General features: G+C 41.3%; 1 protein-coding gene across 3 annotated transcripts in view; it reads right to left on the reverse strand.

Moving 5' to 3' along the window:
* Positions 1-9064: 9064 nt before the first annotated feature.
* LOC122558716 (solute carrier family 66 member 2) overlaps positions 9065-20132 on the reverse strand; it is a 74398-nt gene continuing 63330 nt past the window's right edge. For all 3 annotated transcript variants that reach the window (XM_087995751.1, XM_087995750.1, XM_087995748.1), the window contains exon 5: positions 9065-14490. In XM_087995751.1, the coding sequence (XP_087851877.1) occupies positions 14316-14490 (175 nt within the window). In that variant the 3' untranslated portion in view covers positions 9065-14315. The remainder of the gene's footprint in view (positions 14491-20132) is intronic.

Below are 20132 nucleotides of genomic sequence, written 5' to 3' on the forward strand. Positions count from 1 at the left end.
ATGTGTGGCATTCACTTTCATCTCACTCAAATCCTCTCTTTGTCTCATTCCAGGAGAAAATGGCACCTACCGAAAGAACCAAGATGGATGGTTGGGCACTGAATGTTCATCTACTTACTCCCTATGAGGAGTGGACTTTGGCCTTGGTCAGTGAGACCTTGACTTGCCCCATGGATGTGCTGAAAGATCCATGTCTTGGCAGCCAACTAAGAAACATTGTCCGCTGTAGAGCGACTCTGCCATTGCCCTACACAGTGAATGTATTATTATCAGGCCACAAACTCTACCCCTTGATCCTGATCCTTTCTTCCTTTTTGTCACCTGCAGCTACGAGCGGCTTGTTGTCAGTGTCTGTTGTCAAGAGGACAGCACCAAAAGACGTTCACCTTCTCTACCTCTGAGAAGAGATGATTGGTGACTCAGAGGATGCACTAGCAAGGCTGCCCTCTGCACCCTCCAGCAGCTCAGACATTGACATCTTGGTGGGCCTTTGATTGAGATTTGAGTCAGGAGCATCCATTGATGAGCACTTTGGTGCCACATCTCCAAAGCTGCCCAAGGGAGAAATGCTCCAGGTGGCTGGCACTCAGAGGACTGCCAGAGAGCAGATTCCTGGCCAGCCCCAGACAGGAGAGGTATTGACAATTATAACATTGCACAATGGACACAGGAGCATCAGGCAGGTTTGTCGGGGTAACTAGGCAATCCGATATCAATGTTGCAGGCCATCAGGAGGGCTGTGGGACGCTGTAGCTGCAGGAGTGTGAGTGTCTGGTGGCCTCCATGGAGGCAGCCATGGAGATCCAGGTCCCCTAGTCAAGGCTGTTCAATTTGCACATCAACCTGGTTTCCATCGCTGTAGATATCAGTGAGTACTAACAAGATGCCAGGAAGATGAGGGTCATTGAACTCATTCTAGGTGTCCCTTCCTCATGAGAAGACCTGTTGGTGCCAGTATATACCCAGCCAGAGGAGGGGTCACAACACGGACCTTCCCCAGTGACCTTTTTAGGCACTCATGAGGTGTCCAGGCCTTCCACCTCCATCTTGTCTGCTTCTCTCATTCTTATGCACCAAAGATGTAAAACCTGCCAGAATACCACCATCCTCACCTTGATCCAGGGCCTCAAACAGTCCTTTCAGATGAGACAGAAGTTCACTTGCCCCTCTTCTGACCTAGTTTGCAGTATCTGCTGCGCCATATGTGGCCTTCTCTATATTGGGGAGACCAAACGTAAACTAAGGGTTTACGGTTTACGTTTTGCTGAGCATCTCAGCCGGGCACAGGGACTGACTAGACCTCCGAGTCACCAACAATTTTAATTCCCTTCCCATTCCCTTCCTGACACGATCTTCCTCGGCCTCCTCCATTGCCACAATGTACCAAACCTCAAATTGAAAGAACAACACCTCATCTTCCGCCTGAGCAGTCTACAGCCCGGAGGACTCAACATTGAGTTCTCCAATCTCAAATAACCTCCCTTTCCATTCCCTGACTCCCTTCCCAGCCCCTCCCTCTCCCTTCCACTGCTCCCTGCCACCAGCTGGGTTCAATCCTTCCATTGACCAACCAGGTCATACCCTCTACCTGTTTTCACCTATCCCCACCTCACCACCCTGCCTCCACCTCTCCCTTTATCTGCAGCTCCCCCCCACACCCACCCACAGTCCTGAAGAAGGGTTACACCTGAAACGTTGACTTCCCCACCTCCTAATGCTGCCTGGCTTGCTGGGTTCTTCCAGCCTCCTGCCTGTCTACTTTGGATTCCAGCATCTGCAGTTTTCTTATCTCTCATTCTTATGGCAGTTCAAGCCAACGAGAGTGTGCCCACTTATGGCCAGGACATATTCACCATGTCAATGCCCTCTCGACACAAATGCCCTCAGGGTTGCTTAACCAAACTTCCAAGGTCAACGAGTTTCACTTAAAATACAGGCTCCCTCCAAACCAATGGTAGAGCCCAGCACTGCACTGAGACATGGTGGAAACAAAAGGCAAAGACTTTCTCAGAGCACATAGGTGGCATGGATGAAAGACCTGTGTAAGTAAGTTTTTTAAAATTAGTGAATTTATGTTCACTTTGCACCATCATCTCTGTATATGAGTTTCTGCCTAACTGCAGCCACAACGTTAAAGGTGTATAGCTTACCCGTCCTTAACATCTACTTAATGTTTGATGTAACAGAACAGCTCCTGCACCACATTCTAACGGTGGGTGGATGTTTAAAAAAAAAAATCACTTAGGAGACATGGGCGTTGCTGGCTGGCCAGCATTTATTTCCCATCCCTAGTTACCATTGAGAAAGTAGTGGTGAGCTGTTTTCTTCAATCCACTATTGACCCACAATGCCATTAGTGAGGGAACTCCTGGATTGTGACTTAGCAACAGGGAAGGAATGCTGAAATATTTCCAAATCAGGATGGTGGCTCAAGTGAAACGTACAGATGGTCATGTATCTGCTGCTCTTTTCCTTCCAGGTGGAAGTATTTGTAGGTTTGGAAGGTGCTGTCTAAGAATCTTTCGTGAATTTCGGTGGTGTATCTTGGAGAATGGCACACACTACTGCTACTGAGCGTTGGTGGTTAAGGCAATCAGTGTTTGTGGATGTGGTGCTGATCAAGCCAGCTGCTTTATCCTGGATGTTCTCAAAATTATTGAATGCAATTGGAGCAGCATTGATCCAGGGAAATGGAGGGTATTCATTGCACTCCTGACTTGTGTCTTGTAGATGGTGAACAGGCTTTAGGAAATGAGGAGGTGAGTTACTGATTGCAGTATTCCTAGCCTCTGAACTGTTCTTGTAGCCACCGTATCTATATACCTGGTGAGTTCTGTTTCTGGTCAACAGTAACACTCAGGATATTGATAGACTCATTGAGGGTAATGCCATTCAATGTTAAGGGATAATGGTTAGATTCTCTCCTGTTCGAGCGGGATATGGCCTGGAATTCATGTGGCCAAATATCACTTGCCGTTTTTCTGCCCGAGTCTGGATATTATCCAGATCTTATTGCATTTGGACGTTGACTGCTTTAGTATTTGAGGAGTTGTGAATTGTGGTGAATGATGTGTAATTATCTGAACATCCCCAGTTCCAACCTTACGATCAGACCACTGTACCCCAGCCCCATTTCCATCACTATCCCAAGGAATATCAAATAAACATATCAGATATAGTGGTGCACTGGCATCCTGTGGAAACCTGGGTGTTGCCTACAGTTGATGACTGCACACCCACCCACACCCACGTTACCTCATTCCCTCCCATGCTCTTCCATCCCTCCCCTGATATATTGAGTTGCCCTCCTTCAGTCTTGTAATCCCTCTGCATCCCAGCATTCTGATTCCAACTCCCGCAGTTGAATTCCCCAGCCTCCCTCCTGCAGCAGTGACCCCAATACCACATATGCCTTAATTTGTAGTGGATGGAGCCCCAGGACTGACTGTGACCCATTCCTGCAGATCCCAGCTGGACTGCCTCAAATGGTGATGCCTGGCCAATATCCATACAGCTCCCTGGCTGTGTCCCTGCAAATGCCCAGAGGGCTGACCATGACCCACTCCCTGCACTGGGAGAGGTATGAACTCCCAAACCCTGACACTTCAAGCAGCCAAATGACCATGTCTAATTCTCTGGACCAATATCAGAGGTTGCTCTTGATTTACTTTGCTGGCACCCTTGATTTGGAGGGTGTCACTCTGGACTTAATTGAGAATTACTTCCCTTCGACTTGGCGACATGGCTGTTTACTTAAGGCACATGCAGGCCATTTTCTGCATAAGTTGCTGGCACATGGTGTAGGTGTGAGATTGATTTCATATTGTGCGGTACAGCAGCATGCCCACCTGCTTGACTGATGACTGCTAATAAGTGTGACAAGCTGCCTGGCTTTGTGCGTGTGATAAACTTCCAATCAAGACAGAAGTAGTGATCCTTTAAAGTCAAGCTGAGGTGCTAAAACACAAAGAGGCAAGGCAACTCGATGCCAATGGAACATCCAGCTGAGTGCAAAGTGAGTAGCTCTAAGACAGCAAGCCAGCAACTCTGAGGTGCAGACTGTCAGATTTATGAACTAGATGCCTGACGTTGTGCTCTAAAGTGCAGCATGGATGCATAAAAGCTACTGTTAATTGTTTGGAAATGTGGCATGAGGGCAGTGAGGCTAGTACACATCAGATGCCAACAATATGCATGTAGAGTACATACAGGCACTGCCTAGTGGTATTATTGCTGGACTGTTAATCCAGAAACCTGGATTCAAATCCTGCTACGGTAGATGGGGCATTGTGAATTCTGTATAAAATTAATAAAAAGGAATCAAGAGTCTACTGATGACCATGAATCTATTGTTGATTGTCAGGAAGAGTCCACCCGGTTCATTAAAATTCTTTCGGGAAGGAAACTGCCACCCTACTTGTGACTCCAGACCCACAGCAATGTGGTTGGATGTTAACAGCCCTTTGGGCAATTAGGGATGGACAATTGCAACATTTAAGAGGCATTTGGATGGGTATATGAATAGGAATGGTTTGGAGGGATATGGTCCGGGTGCTGGTAGGTGGGACTAGATTGGGTTGGGATATCTGGTCGGCATGGATAGGTAGGAGTTTTTTTGGGATTAATGGGATTATACATTTACTATATGCTTCAAACCTTTGAATTTGTATTAGAAATAGTTTTGATAATTCTATTCCATGATTGTTTCTTTTGGAATAAACTTCCTTTTTGATGTTGAAGTAAAAGCTGCAGCATTGCATGGATTTACTTGAGCGAGAGACCATTTTGTTAAAAACAAAACAGATAAAATTCTGCTCCATCAGGGTGGGCTCTTGACTGGGATATGACTTCTCTGATAATGGCATCAGCTAGGGTCATAACAAAATTTTGTTCCAGAAGAAACTACCCCATACACCCAGAAGAAGGAGCTTACTGGCACAACAATATTCAAACGTAAAAATAATTGAGACATTTTGAGGACAGTGCTAACAATTTCAAGGAGCTATGCATTTTGGAAAAGAGCTGTGGAGGCTAGTGCTGAGATCAGTCAACCAGCGATAGCTGTGAGATTTACTTTTACATATTGTTTATTCCTTTAATTCTGTTCTTTCATCTCAGCACCACACGTATTACATATTTATTCAGTACTTGGTATCTCACTGCAAGCAAATCCTGGCTTGCTCCTACCAGTTGGTAACAGAATGTTCTCTATTAAAATCAGAAACACTGTGGGGTATGTTTATACAACTGGTTGAGAATAATTCAATTACAGGGTCTCATGCTGGAGCTGTCCTTGGATTTGAACTTAAGTAGCTTCAATTATACACATGTCCTGCCTGCATGTGAGTGATATAATAATTCATATTAAAAATAGGTCCTGTCAGGTTAACAGAATTACCATTTGGAAAAGTTATAATGGAATACATTTAGCACACACCAGTACAATGTTTGATTTGTGGCTCCACTCAAGCTTGATTTTTCTCAGTTCTGTGGAAATGGGTTTGTCAGCAAGCTACCTGTAAAATTGGGAGGATTGGCATCCTGACGGAATCCCGCTGATGGGAAATTTCCCATGGTTAGGTGGGTAAGAGAGTTGGAGACAGCAGAATTGCTTCCTACAAAGATATTAATCCTGTAGAAGCATTCTGTAAAATGTATGTATGCAGTATAGGGTTAATGGTCACATTAATGAGAGTTACCATGCATATCATTTGGTGCAATCATTGCCTACTAAGTAATCTTATGTTATAGTAAAGGTCTTAAAACTTTAAATCTTGCCATGCATTGAGCAGCTTGAGAAGTTGTTGGAATGATAGGTAAGAAATGCTATATAAATATGCATTCACCAAACTTAAAAATTACACAACACTAGGTTATAGTCCAAAAGGTTTAATTGGAAGCACTAGCTTTCGGAGCGACGCTCCTTTATCAGGTGATGAAGCTAGTGCTTCCAATTAAACCTGTTGGACTATAACCTGGTGTTGTGTGATTTTTAACTTTGTACACCCCAGTCCAACACCAGTATCTCTAAATCTTCACCAAACTTGACCACCTATGCAAGCTCATTAGACTTATTATATTAGAGTTGCCAGGACCTCACTTCTACTTCCGAGGAATTGACCTTACTGGCCACCTGTCTCTAATCTCTTTTGAATTCATTGTGATTTCCTAGCCTACAGTGGAATTATAGTATTTCTCTTCTTGTTGACCTCCACTATTAAAACCTCCTTTTCGTTGTTTTGAATCATTGCAATAATAGTTAGTAAAAGTTAGTTTTATAGTTTAAGTTACAGTTCACTACCTCTGGGGCAGACTGTATTTAAGAACAGAGGCTGGATACATAATTTATTAAAAAGTTTAGGCCTTTATTCATTAGTGTTGAGAAGAATGAGTGGTGATCTTATCGAAACATGTAAGATTATGAGGGAGCTTGACAGGAGAGATGTTGAGAACATTTTCTCATTTGTCTGGGAATCTTGAACTCTGGCACATAGGTTCAGAATGTAGAGATTCTGTTTTAAAACTGAAATGAAAAGTCTGGAATTTTTTATCCTTGAGAGTGGAGACTAGATCACTGAAAGGATTTAGAAAGGAGATGATAGATGTTTGAAATATCAGGGATTTGATGGGCTAAGCAGAGCTGGTGCACGAGAAGTTGAGACTTGCGGCAGATCAGCCATGATCTTGTTGAAAGGTGGGCTAGGCTTCAGGGGCTGAATGGCCTAATCCTGCTCCTTATGTCATAGCGTTATTATTAATTCAGATGGCACAAAGAGGCAGCCAGTCAACGCAGCAGATACTTGACCCTTAAATACTTTATCTTAAATCAAATCATGGGATAGGAGCACCAAATGTATGAGCTGCCAATCTCCACAACAACCAGCAGGTTGCAATTTTAAAAAAGTTTTATTTCATTCCCTATGTTTAATGCATCAAGACCAAACTGAATGCATTCTTAGTTCTGTTTCAATTCAAAGCATTATTAACTTAAATTTAACTCATATTAGGGTTAAATTACTTTTGAAGTAGAATGGTGCTGGAAAAGCACAGCAGTTCAGGCAGCATCCAAGGAGCAGGGAAATCGACGTTTCGGGCAAAAGCCCTTCATCAGGAATACAGGCAGAGTGCCTGAAGGATGGAGAGACAAATGAGAGGAGGGTGGGGAGAAAGTAGCATAGAGTACAATAGGTGAGAGGGGGTGGGGATGAAGGTGATAGGTCGGGGGGGGAGGGTGGAGTGGATAGGTGGAAAAGAAAATAGGGCGGTAGGACAGGTCATGGGGACGATGCTGAGCTGGAAGTTTGGAACTGGGGTGAGGTGAGGGAAGGGGAAATGAGGAAACTGGTGAAGTCCACATTGATGCCCTGGGGTTGAAGTGTTCCGAGGCAGAAGGTGAGGCATTCTTCCTCCAGGCGTCGGGTGGTGAGGGAGTGGCGGTGAAGGAGGCTCAGGACCTCCATATCCTCGGCAGAGTGGGAGGGGGAGTTGAAATGTTGAGCCACAAGGCGGTGTGGTTGATTGGTGCGGGTGTCCCAGAGATGTTCCCTAAAATGCTCTGCTAGGAAGCGTCCAGTCTCCCCAATGTAGAGGAGACCGCATTGGGAGCAACAGATACAATAAATGATATTGGTGGATGTGCAGATAAAACTTTGATGGATGTGGAAGGCTCCTTTAGGGACTTGAATGGAGGTGAGGGAGGAGGCATGGGCGCAGGTTTTGCAATTCCTGCGGTGGCAGGGGAAGGTGCTAGGATGGGAAGGTGGGTTGTTGGGCGGGGGGAAGCATGGACCTGACTAGGTGTCATGGAAGGAATGGTCTTTGCGGAAGGCAGAAATGGGTGGGGAGGGAAATATATCCCTGGTGGTGGGGTCTGTTTGGAGGTGGCGGAAATGTCGGCGGATGATTTGGTTTATGCGAAGGTTGGTAGGGTGGAAGGTGAGCACCGGGGGGGTTCTGTCCTTGTTACAGTTGGAGGGGTGGGGCCTGAGAGCGAAGGTGCGGGATGTGGACGCGATGCGTTGGAGGGCATCTTTAACCATGTGGGAAGGGAAATTGCGGTCTCTAAAGAAGAAGGAGGCCATCTGGTGCGTTCTGTGGTGGAACTGGTCCTCCTGGGAGCAGATACGGCGGAGGCGGCGGAATTGGGAATATGGAATGGCATTTTTGCAGGAGGTAAGGTGGGAAGTGGTATAATCCAGGTAGCTGTGGGAGTCGGTGGGTTTGTAAAAAATGTCGATGTCAAGTTGGTCGTCATTAATGGAGATGGAGAGGTCCAGGAAGGGGAGGGAGGTGTCAGAGATGGTCCAGGTAAATTTAAGGTCAGGGTGGAATGTGTTGGTAAAGTTGATGAATTACTCAACCACATCGCGGGAGCACGAGGTAGCGCCAATGCAGTCATCAATGTAGCGGAGGAAGAGGTGGGGAGTGGTTCCGTTGTAACTACAGAAGATGGACTGTTCTACGTAGCCAATAAAGAGACAGGCATAGCTGGGGCCCATACGGGTGCCCATGGCTACCCCTTTGGTCTGGAGGAAGTGGGAGGATTCGAAGGAGAAATTGTTAAGGGTGAGGACCAGTTCAGCCAAACGAATGAGAGTGTCGGTGGAAGGGTACTGTTGGGGACATCGGGAGAGGAAGAAACTGAGGGCTTGGAGGCCCTGGTCATGGCGGATGGAGGTGTAGAGGGATTGGATATCCATGGTGAAGATGAGGCGTTGGGGGCCGGGGAAACAGAAGTCTTGGAGGAGGTAGAGGGCATGGGTGGTGTCTCGAACATATGTGAGGAGTTCCTGGACTAGGGGGAATAGGACATGATGCTGCCGATTTTGCCTGTCCTCGGATGCTGCCTGAATTGCTGTGCTCTTCCAGCACCACTGATCCGGAATAGGACAGTGTCAAGGTAGGTAGAAATGAGTTCAGTGGGTCAGGAACATGCTGAGACAATGGGTCGGCCAGGGTGGGCAGGCTTGTGAATCTTGGGACGGAGGTAGAACCGGGCAGTGCGGGGTTCCAAATTGCTTTTGGAAAATCCACAATTAATGATTCACTGATATGACCAAAGATCAATATTTTTACAAAGTGCTTTAATACAGCAATCTGATACTGTTATCCATATTAACAATGGAATATTAAGCATGACATCAAATGCAGCATTCTCCTGCTATTTTGCACAATGACATTTACTTGTCTGAACAAATTTCTTTCTTCTTTACAAACCAGTACTTGAAGATAAACAGGATAGTTTATATAAACATTATCAAAAGTTATGTTGACCCACAGGATTCAAAAGAAACAAAGATACTTATTTGCATAGATTGATATAAACTCATCTGCAATGTTTGAGCACACATCTGAAGAAATTCTGAGAATCTTAGCTTGGGCTTCAACAGATAGGATTGATAACATTGTAGCTCAATAACATGATCAGCTCATCTGACAAGGTTAGCAAAGTTGGCATCTTCACAAAACCACCTCCTGCATTCTTCTGAGTAACACTTACTGAACTGTGAGACATAACTCTAGGGAAAAGCTCATTGGTTCTGTTGTATACAACAGGTGGTATTATAGAATCCAACCAGAGAAATCTAGAAATGTCATAGATATCTCACAGATTAGACTCCAGTGATACTGGCAGCATACAAAGCAAAACTGGACATCATCAAGGAAGTCTCAGATTTTTCACTGCCAACTGTTTGTTCTGGCAATCCTGTTTCAGCCAGTGATAATTAGCTAAGTAGCTGAAATTCTCTACAACATGTTCCAAGTAATAAAATGACAGAGAATTTCATCAGTGGAAACTAGATGTGAAGCACCACCACTTGGAGATAATGTAGATTCACGCAGCTGAGATTAAGTTTTAGTTGTGCAAGATATTTCTCTTGGCATAAATCAGATGTTAGCTTAACTTTGTCTTGTGTTGTTTCTGTCAGTATAACCTAAAATCTGAGAGTAGCCACTGCCTGAAATTCACTGCGGTATCCAGTAGAAATATGTACAAACTTGTTCAGTCACCGTAAGTTGTACATTGTATCAGGAATGCCTTCAAAGAATACTTGTTCTGTATTAAAGCATCTTTAATTATTATCAAGCTGAATGTAAAAGTCTATCATGCATAAATGAATGAATAGCTGAACTAAAATGCTACATTGTTATATTAAAGCTAGTCATTTTACATGATTTTTTTTTTAAGCGCCTGGCTACAATTTCAGAATGGGTCGTGAAATCAATCCTGCAGTGATGGCAGATATTTATTTATGATAACAACATTTAAAAGGATAGAACCAACATGTTTCAGATTATACTGACAGGAACTACACAAGAAAACTGTTTCTGCATATTGCAAGAATCTGTACATTAAAACAGCCAAAGAGGATCAACATCCTTAAATTATTAAAAGGCTTTGGCAAAAGAAATGATGGATTAATGTCAATCAATGACAAAGCACATCAATATATAACATTCTTTCAGTTGTTAATGTAATATCATCTTTACTTATAGATGCATGTATTAGGTAACAGTCCAAAGTCAATCTGTAAAACAATAATTGGCATTGGCATCTTAGGTAAATTCACTGTCAGTGTATGACTCATGTTCACAAAACATAATTAATTATGTAATAGAAAGTCGCCCAGCCCTGCTGGATTTCAGTGAAGCTGAACCTGAGAATCACTGACAGGACATTCTGTAACAGCATAAACTAAGAAATCAAACCTTTCTGAATGGTGAGGAAAAAAAATTCACCATCTATAATTGCCTATGCACAAACCATCTAACTAACTTTTGCATTGCACTAGTAGATTCTACTTTATTCATGTAACATAAATATATATTGGAAGCATACTTTTAAAAAAATATTTGTGCAAAATGTTATAGATGAAAATAAATGAAAAGCCGACGTAAGAACCCCCAAATTATAAATGTTTCAATTGCAAAAATTACTCTGGTATTTCACCATTGACACAGTGTAGCACTAACACTCTCACAGTTGCAGTGGTAGGCTGGTGCTTGGTTAAGTTAGGGAGCATGAGCTTGACTATAGGCACCTGCCAAGTTCAACTGATTTCCATCTGGAAGGTCAGAAGAGGGGATGGTTATGAAGCCCAGGACCAAACTTCATTCAGAAATGATGGTGTTGCTCTTCAGAGACCCATGCAATTCTATCAGTTTCATCGATCCCTTGGGGCTAGTTCCTCTGGTAATCCTCATCTCTGGCAAACTGAAGGTTCTTATGCCTCATATAACGGGCTACTCACATCCAAATTTGCACTGGTGAAATCTGGAATGAGGAACTCACAACACATTGACTTCCCATTCACAAATGAACCTGCTTAGAAATACTGGTTGGGAAGGGTCTAGCCTTAAAAAGGATAAATGGGATTTCCCCAAATGTTTAGGCATTTTTCAAATGGATCCATCAGACTCTTCCCAAAGGAATAATGATAATTTGGTGAAGCAGCTGAGAATATCCTGCATTTCATATCCTGATGTAAAGGAACTAATCAGTTATGGAAAGAAGTTTAAAACAAATGTTATATTTTCAAATTGATACCATGACATCAAACAGCACCAGGGAAATGGGTAAAATTGATGTGGATTCTCAAACAGTAAAATGTTGCAATTACAATTTTAGGATTTCACAATTAGAATTAACTTCTTATTAATAGTTTGATCAGATAATAGAACTCCACATAATGTACTCTGGTCTGTTAAAAGTTAAGGCAAAGGGAAATATGCTGATACTGATAAATTAAAGTAGTAACAGTCTTTTAGTTAATAAAAAAGCAAAATACTGTGGAGTCTGAGTTCTGATGAATGGTCATTGGCCTGAAAAGTTAACTATATTTTTCTCTCTGCAGCTACTGGCTGACAAACTGAATATTTCTATTTAATTCATTCATTGGATGTGGGCATTGCTGGCTAGGTCAGCATTTATTACTATCCCTAGTTGCCACTGAGCAGGTAGGAATGAGTTACCTCTTGAACTGCTGCAGTTCATGTGGAGTAGGTATACCCACAGCAATAGTATTCAGGAAGTTCCAGGATTTTGACCCAGTGACAGTGAAGGAACATGATAAAGTTCCAAGCTAGCATGGCATCCAAGTGTCCAAGTTGGCAGATGGTGGTGCAGATGATGGTTTTCCCATGTATCTGCTTCCTCTATCCTTCTAGGTAGTAGAGATCATGTGTTGGAGCATGCTAGCTAAAGATCTGAGTGAATTGCTACCATGCATCTTGTAGATGCTACGCACCACTACCACTCTGCTTTGGTGGTAGAGGGAGAAAATGTTGATGATTGGACTGCTTTGTCTAAATGGTGAAGAGCTAGTTGAATGCTGTTGGTGCTGCACTCTTCCAGGTAAAAGGGGGATGTCTCATCACACACTGAACTTGTGCCTTGCATAAGCTTTGGTAAGTAAGGCAGTGAGTTCCTTGCTGTACGTTTGCAGCATCTAACCTGCTCCCATTGCCACAGTATTCATGTGCTACTGTAGTCCCAGTGTTTTATTAGACTTCTTTTTTGTTATTTCTTTCCAATTTTTGCTCACAGCTTAAAGTGAGTGTTAGAAGCAAAATAAAAAAAAACAATGCTCATACATAACTCTGAAAGTCGTTGAAGGCTGATGAAGGGCTTATGCCCAAAATGTCAACTTTCCTACTCCTTGGATGTTGCCTGACCTGCTGTGCTTTTCCAGCACCACACTTATGACTCTGAGAGCCCTTGTTCTGAAATATTGAGGGCGAATCTCAATTGTTGGCTGTCCTTTCTTTGCTGGAAAAAGAAATGGCCAGCAATTGAAAATCAGTTTGATGGGTGGGAGTGGGAGTTGGCTGGGAGTGATCCAATGGAATTTTCAGGCAGCCCACCTATTGTGTGAATATGCTGCCCACCTGAAACAGGCAGGAGAATGTGTGAGTATGAGAAATGGCTGGCTCTGGGACTCAATGGTAACTTTTAGGTATGCACCACTGGTAGGGGGTGCTATGAAGCCTAATCAGTGCAGTTCTTAGGAGACCCCTGGTAGCAGTTTACAAAACAATCCAACAAACCAGAGTGACGTCCACACAGTATTCCTTGTGAATCTACCATCAGCTGCCCTCCTGCCCCATTTGAGACCCACCTTTGAATCAAGAATCCACCTCGTCTCACCAAACTGACCTAATCTGATATGCTACCTCAGCTCATAAGTCAATCTATAGCCATTCTGTGCCTAACAAGCATCGCATTTTAATGAGGCTAAGGCTTGCATTGACCTGGTTCTCACATTGGCAAATGCAGGAAGGCAGCACAGTCACACATACATCTTTTCTGCAAACTGGAGGCAGACAGTCACCTCTGAACATAAAAGAAAAAAAATCCCTAAATTCCATCTCAGACAGACAAGAAATATTTCAAAAGAAAACAAGCTTTGGATCTAATGACTGAAGTATTGTTCGAGGCACAATGTGTAGAGTATTTTTGAGCCAGAAGTGGTACAATGAGTGTATTTATGTTGAACTGTTAAATTAGTATCTAAATAAGAGTTAGTTTTTTATAACAGAATGTTCTTTTTGTTGTCTTAACAGTTTGACAAAAAGGAGGCTTTATTTTCCTTTAGGGTACTTAAAAAAATATCTGACTAAGCTGGAAATATCTTTTAAAACACTTTTCCAATAAAAATAGGTTTTAGAATCTGAACTGTTTTCAGCAATGATGCCCATTTTTATGACACTCGTTATTCAAGGTTACTATTCCAATTATTCACTCAAAGGCTTCACTGCGCATTTATATTATACCAAATTAAATTTCATGTTTAGTTGCTGTACCAAATGGCTGATTACTAACCAATATACTGCTTGGGGAATGGCCAAGTATAAAGCTGCATAATTGATTTTTTTAAAAGAAGACAATGAAATACAAAGAGAAAGTAGAAATGGAATAAAACAGTGGAGAGGTCATCAAACAAGACTATTTTCAGTATTTCAAATAAACATGCGACAATCATCATGTCAGACCTTAATGCATCATTTACAATGGTGAATACTTCTCTGTTCTTGTTGCTGCTGTTCTCATTGGCTGATAGCTAAGTGATGAGACATTTAAAGACATCTTCATACATGTTGGAAGTATGATTTGGTTTATGTTTGGAAAGTTTGGACAGCAACAGGAAATAAATTATGGCAGAAGTTGTTTTTTGGTTAAGGCACTTTGGATACTTTCAATACTGTGATAGCACAAGATATTCTTCCATAGAAATGGCAAGAAAAACATATTAAAGCCACACTGTGCATCATATTTTGCTACCCAGGCAGCCATTCTCTGTCACTATGCAATCTTGTTACATATATTTTTCATGATCTCCTTGTCCATAGATGAACACCTGAAAGAAAATTGCAATGTCAATGCAAATCTGAACAGTTCCACAAATCCAGAATTGTACTGGAGTTGCATTAATAATGAAGTAGGTTGTCTTAAAGATATCACCCAGGGTCCACAACAACACCATCTTCACACTGAAAAGAAAAGATTTGAAAGAAGTGAAAATTAATATGCTGCATTCAAGTAATGTGATTTGTCAAATACTAATTTAATATAATATTAAATGGCAATTACAGCAATTTGTAAATTATGTAGTACTGTTAACATAAGAAAATTATTAAGACACTTCAGGAATTAAAAACAGATATGAGTTTCTTTTAAAAAAATCCTATCTTAATCAAACCCACTCCATTTTTGCGATTAAAAAACTTATCCCCATAGAACCTCGCAACACAAAGGAGGTCATTCAGTCTATTGTGCTTATGTTTGCTCTTTGAAAGAGGTATTCAATTAGACATACTCCTATGCTCTTTTCCTATAACCTGGAAATTGGCTTTATAGGTATATATTCAATTATTTTCTTTGAAATATATGACTAAATCTGCTCCCAATTTACTTTCAGGCTGTGCATTCTCGATTATAACATCTCACTGTGTAAAACAAATCCTGCTTATCTTATCTCCCTCCTCTGGTTCTTTTGTCAATTATCTTGACATCCCATTGATAATACATTACATATGTCATACTAGGATTTCTGCATTGTACCAGAGTAATAAAACTGACCTTTACATCTCTGTTTTTCTAACCTTTTCAGATTTCATGTCCTTCTAATAATAATACATCATCCTCAATGGTTCTTGACCCTATTGCCCTGCCATTTTTTTTTATTTTGAGGTATTAGTTGAGGAAATGGAACTTCAAACAAGATGCAGAATCAGTGCTTCTTCACTATCATGCACTTACATCCCCCACTCTCCTAGTAGTAATTAAATTCACTCCCAAAAGCTTTAATGCAAAGTGTTAAAAACAAAATATATGATGCAGGAGACAAAATAAGTTTTTCAAGAATTCCTCTTCGATATTCTGAGGGCTATTTTTTGATTTTCCAGGGCTACGTTTTCATTCTCACCTAATTGATGAGGTGATGCAATGAGTTAGTAACAATACTACCATATTTGTCTTGACATATGCAGTAATTGGATTCACAGAAAAGCAGAACTATGGATGATGTTTGTTCACTGAGCTGGAAAGTTCATTTTCAGACATTTTGTTACCATACTCGGTAACATCATCAGTAAGCCTCCGATGAAGCACTGGTGTTATGACCTGCTCTCTATTTATGTGTTTAGGTTTCCTTGGGTTGGTGATACTATTTCCTGTGGTAACATCATTTTCTGTGGTGATATTATTTCCTTTTCTTTTTCTCAGAGAGTGGCAAACAGGGTCCAAGTTGATGTGTTTGTTGATAGAGTTCCAGTTGGAATGCCATGCTTCTAGGAGCTAGACCTAGAAGCATGGCATTCCAACTAGAACTCTATCAACAAATACATCAACTTGGACCCCATTTACTATCCTCTGAGAAAAATAACATGAAATGACATCACCACAGGAAATTACATCACCACAGGAAATGGTATCACCAACCCAAGGAAACCTAAACACATAAATAGAAAGTGGGTCGTAACACCAGTGCTTCAGCAGAGGCTCACTGATGATGTTACCTTGTATGGTGATGAAATGTTTGAAAACGAACCTTCCAGCTCAGTGAGCAAGCTTACATACAGACCTGAGCTACAAATCTTCTCAAAGCTCACTAACAGAATTATAGTGATTCATCAATATTCTTATTAATAACCAGCTCCTCATTAAATTTAATGCCACAATACAAGGAAAGCATTAACTTCCCAAACAGAACAATCTTTAAATCAATATAAGGCAACAGGTTTAGCACAGAAATTTTATTTTCAAAAGAACTCCCACACACACACTTCTGCATACAAAAAACTATCACCTGAAAGACATTTTCTTAAGATCACAACTAATGCAATTCCATCAAATGTGCACAAAACTGCAAATTTTTTTTCCAGGCACTTACAACCTTTATATTGCATCTCCGATCTTAATCCCAGATTTAAATTTAGTAATTAACCATGTTCAATTCAATAGGATACAGTATAATTTTCCCAAGTCCAGTAGCTCCTGAACATAACGTAGTATTAAACTGGAGATTCCACATTTATTTGCAAAGAATTCACGGTCTCATTGATTTAAAGTTAAATTGGATTTGAGTTAGCTGAGTATCTCATTGATGACAAGTTCACTCTCCTCTGCAGGCTACCTGCTACCCCTCTTGTGACCTCCATCTCCCCCATAACATTCTTGCAGATTGCCTCTCCTCTCTGGTCTCCTCTTGTAGCCTCCTTCTCCCTCCCTAAACTTCTTAGCAACTGCCTTCTACCTTCCACCTACACTCGTCCTGACCAGACTTACCATCATTACTTACCTAACTGATCGCTGCTCCTTCATGGACAGGTTGCTTCTGTCCCATGCCCTCTGATGAGCTTATCATCAGCATGCATTGGAGAGAACCACCCTGTAACTATGGAAGCAGTATCTCACCACTTCCATTCCATTTGAGGCAGCGGATTTTCCCAATTAATCATCCCATGTGTGAATTCGTTTTGTGGACTTTCAAATTCTCCCACTGTCCCCATGTTTTTTCATCTCTGATATAAATCAATAAACTGCAGAATCTGGGCTAATGTCAGATTACACAAAGACTTACCATTCAGTTCAAATATTAAACTCTCTGACTTTGCTTTTTTTATGCATTGTCTGTCACCAACATCAGAGATTTAATATTACAATGAAAAATAAATGTTTCTCTATAGTTCATTACGACAATAATCAAGTGCAACTGCAGTATCAAAAGAAAATCCTACATCGCTGCTCACTACCTTTTTCGATAGTTCTGGAGATTTAATTCATCAGAAAGGCACATGGGGGGGTTGAGCACAACCCTGGTTATTTCTCAGTCACAATGGTCAATCACTCTTGCAACACAAGACACATTATTCTCTTTGGATCAAATCGGTTCACTATTACTTTTCAAATTTAGCTCAGCCTAAAATTGCTGTTGTTTGTGACAGCTACGACTGTAACTATACAGTGCTGTTAACACAGTCAAACATCACAAAGTGCTTCACAGGAGCAGAATCAAACACTGAGCCACCTAAGAAATATGAGGATAGGTACCAAAACCTAGTCAAAGATTGATTTAGACAAAATTCCAGAGCTCAAAGCCTTGGCAGCTATGGGCGTGGCCACCAATGGTGCAGCAATTAAAACTGAGGGTGCACAACAGACCAAAATTGGAGGAAGAAGTTAGAGGATTGTGAACTCGAGAAGATTACAGAGATAAGATCAGCTAATTCATTCATTGAAGGAATTGAAACAAGGATGAGAAATTTAAAATCAAGATTTGTTTAACTGGGAACTGAGAGCAACAATGATAAGGAACAACTGCAATTTTAAATTGAAATTTCACAGGTCCTCTTGTACTATTAAATGACGTTTACATAGCAAGATCCAGTATGGATTCAATCACTGTCAAAAGAATGATTAGCTTCTGATCATCTTGGGGCAGATATATTGTTGACTCATTTATCTGGCTCTAGCCCAGTTAAACTTTAAATTTTTACTGAATTAGAATCTGCAACATTAGTGACCTTGAGAATGAATGAGTTTCACAAGAGCTCAATTTGCCATACACCATACCTGTGTAGAACGATAAAAATCCCAGGAAAATAAAGTTTCTGCAAATGTGTGTGAGAGCACCTCAGAAACAGATGCTTTTGATGGCAGTGACAATCTTCTCCACATTAATTTCTCCTGAACTTGCCCAGAGATGTGTATTGCTCTTCGCTATACCTTCTGCACAATCTAATTTCTTGTGAAGAGTTTTTGACCTTCATAAACATGTAACCAAATCATACTTTCATAATTTTGATTGGTAACATACATAAAATCCTTAGAATGGATGCACTTTCAGCTGTGATAAATGTAGGTGGACTTTACAAGGATCTTGATTTATTGCCTAGTTGATATTAAATGTCACCAGAATTACTACACCAGATAAAGCATTTCAAACTATACGTAATTACCTTTACAAATGCAGTAGCAAACTACTAGATGAAATGGATAAATTATAAAGGGTTACACAAAACATACAGATTTTCATGCTATCTAAAGTAATATGCGCCCTGAACAATTTTTCTTCACAAAATTTATATCCTATTATCCACTCCTAAAAGCACTGAGACCCTGCAAGGGAAAAGTGTTTTTCCAAAACAATACTTAATGTTAGATCAGATTCTCTACAGCATGGAAACAGGCCCTTCGGCCCAACAAGTCCACTTTGACCCTCTGAAGAGTAACCCACCTAGACCCATTCCCCTACCTTATTTACCCTGAATAATGCACCTAACACTATGGGCAATTTAGCATGGCCAATTCACCTGAACTATACATCTTTGGATTGTGGGAGGAAACCCATGCAGACATGGGGAGAATGTGCAAACTCCACATAGACAGTCACCCAAGGCAGGAATTGAATCCAGGTCCCTGGTGCTGTGAGGCAGCAATGTTAACCACTCAGCCACTGTGCTGCCCAATGTATTTTAGTATGACAGATAATATTACTGAATCCAATGTTCCTTCTCACACATGCACACTTCCTACAGAGAACACTGAAAGACTGGCATATTTTCCATTTGTAAGTAGTGCATGCAGAGACCAATGAAAGTGGCCTAACATCATCCGGGTTGTGATGAATTAACTCATCAGATACCAGGAATCAATACAGACCTTTTGACTTAGCTGCTGACTGGAAGATCCAACAAAGAAGCCAGCAAAACTTTCAATGAATGTTTCAATTGAATTATGGAACACAACAATGTTAAGGCTGCAAACCCATGTAGATCTAATATTGAAATCATCTCCCACTTGTTCATCGAAGGATTGTGGTATTTCTAAGGTGCCTGTATGGCATTGAAAACACTGTCATGAAGGCAAAACGCTGTCAACATTAGAAATCTGAATGAAGGGCCTTATTTTGTTGCTGCATGCAATAAAGTTTAAATTATTGTTGCAATACTTGATTGATAGTGAAATGTCTTATTAAGTAGCCGACTCAAAGGTAACTTGTGATGTCTTACCCACAACAGAACAAAAACACAAAACAGCACAGCAATAACAGGCATGACTTCAAGATTTATAGTATTTACAATGTAGTTAAAGACTCATTTACATCAGTGATGGATAATAGATTCAATAGCTTAATTTTACCTCCAGGCCAGATGTAATTAGTGACTCAACTGCTGTACAAGAAATGCAGCATGAATTGTTTCAGCCCAAGTTTCATTTAAATCCACTAGTGTCTAGATTAGAGTGGTGCTGGAAAAGCATAGTTCAGGCAGCATCTGAGGAGCAGTAAAATCGACATTTCGGGCAAAAGCCCTTCATCAGGAATAAGAAAAGCATAGGCTTTTGCTGCTGTGCATCTGCTCACCCTTTCCACTCCACCTCCTCACACATTTTCCTGGGACATTATTGAACTGGATCGGTTGCCATTTTTGTCACCTCCCCAGTCTCAGTAAGCAGTCTCCTGATGAAGGACTTTTGCCCGAAATGTCGATTTTTCTGCTCAAATGTTGCCTGAACTGCTGTGCTTTTCCAGCACCACTCTAATCTAGACTCTGGTTTCCAGCATCTGCAGTCATTGTTTTTACCTAAATCCCACTAGTGACTTCCAAGCCTATTCTGGCTGTGAAAACAC

This window comes from Chiloscyllium plagiosum, unplaced genomic scaffold (genome assembly GCF_037043375.1).
Source record: "Chiloscyllium plagiosum isolate Xiang-an unplaced genomic scaffold, Cpla_swu_hap1 HiC_scaffold_17, whole genome shotgun sequence".
Taxonomy (NCBI): Eukaryota; Metazoa; Chordata; class Chondrichthyes; order Orectolobiformes; family Hemiscylliidae; genus Chiloscyllium; species Chiloscyllium plagiosum.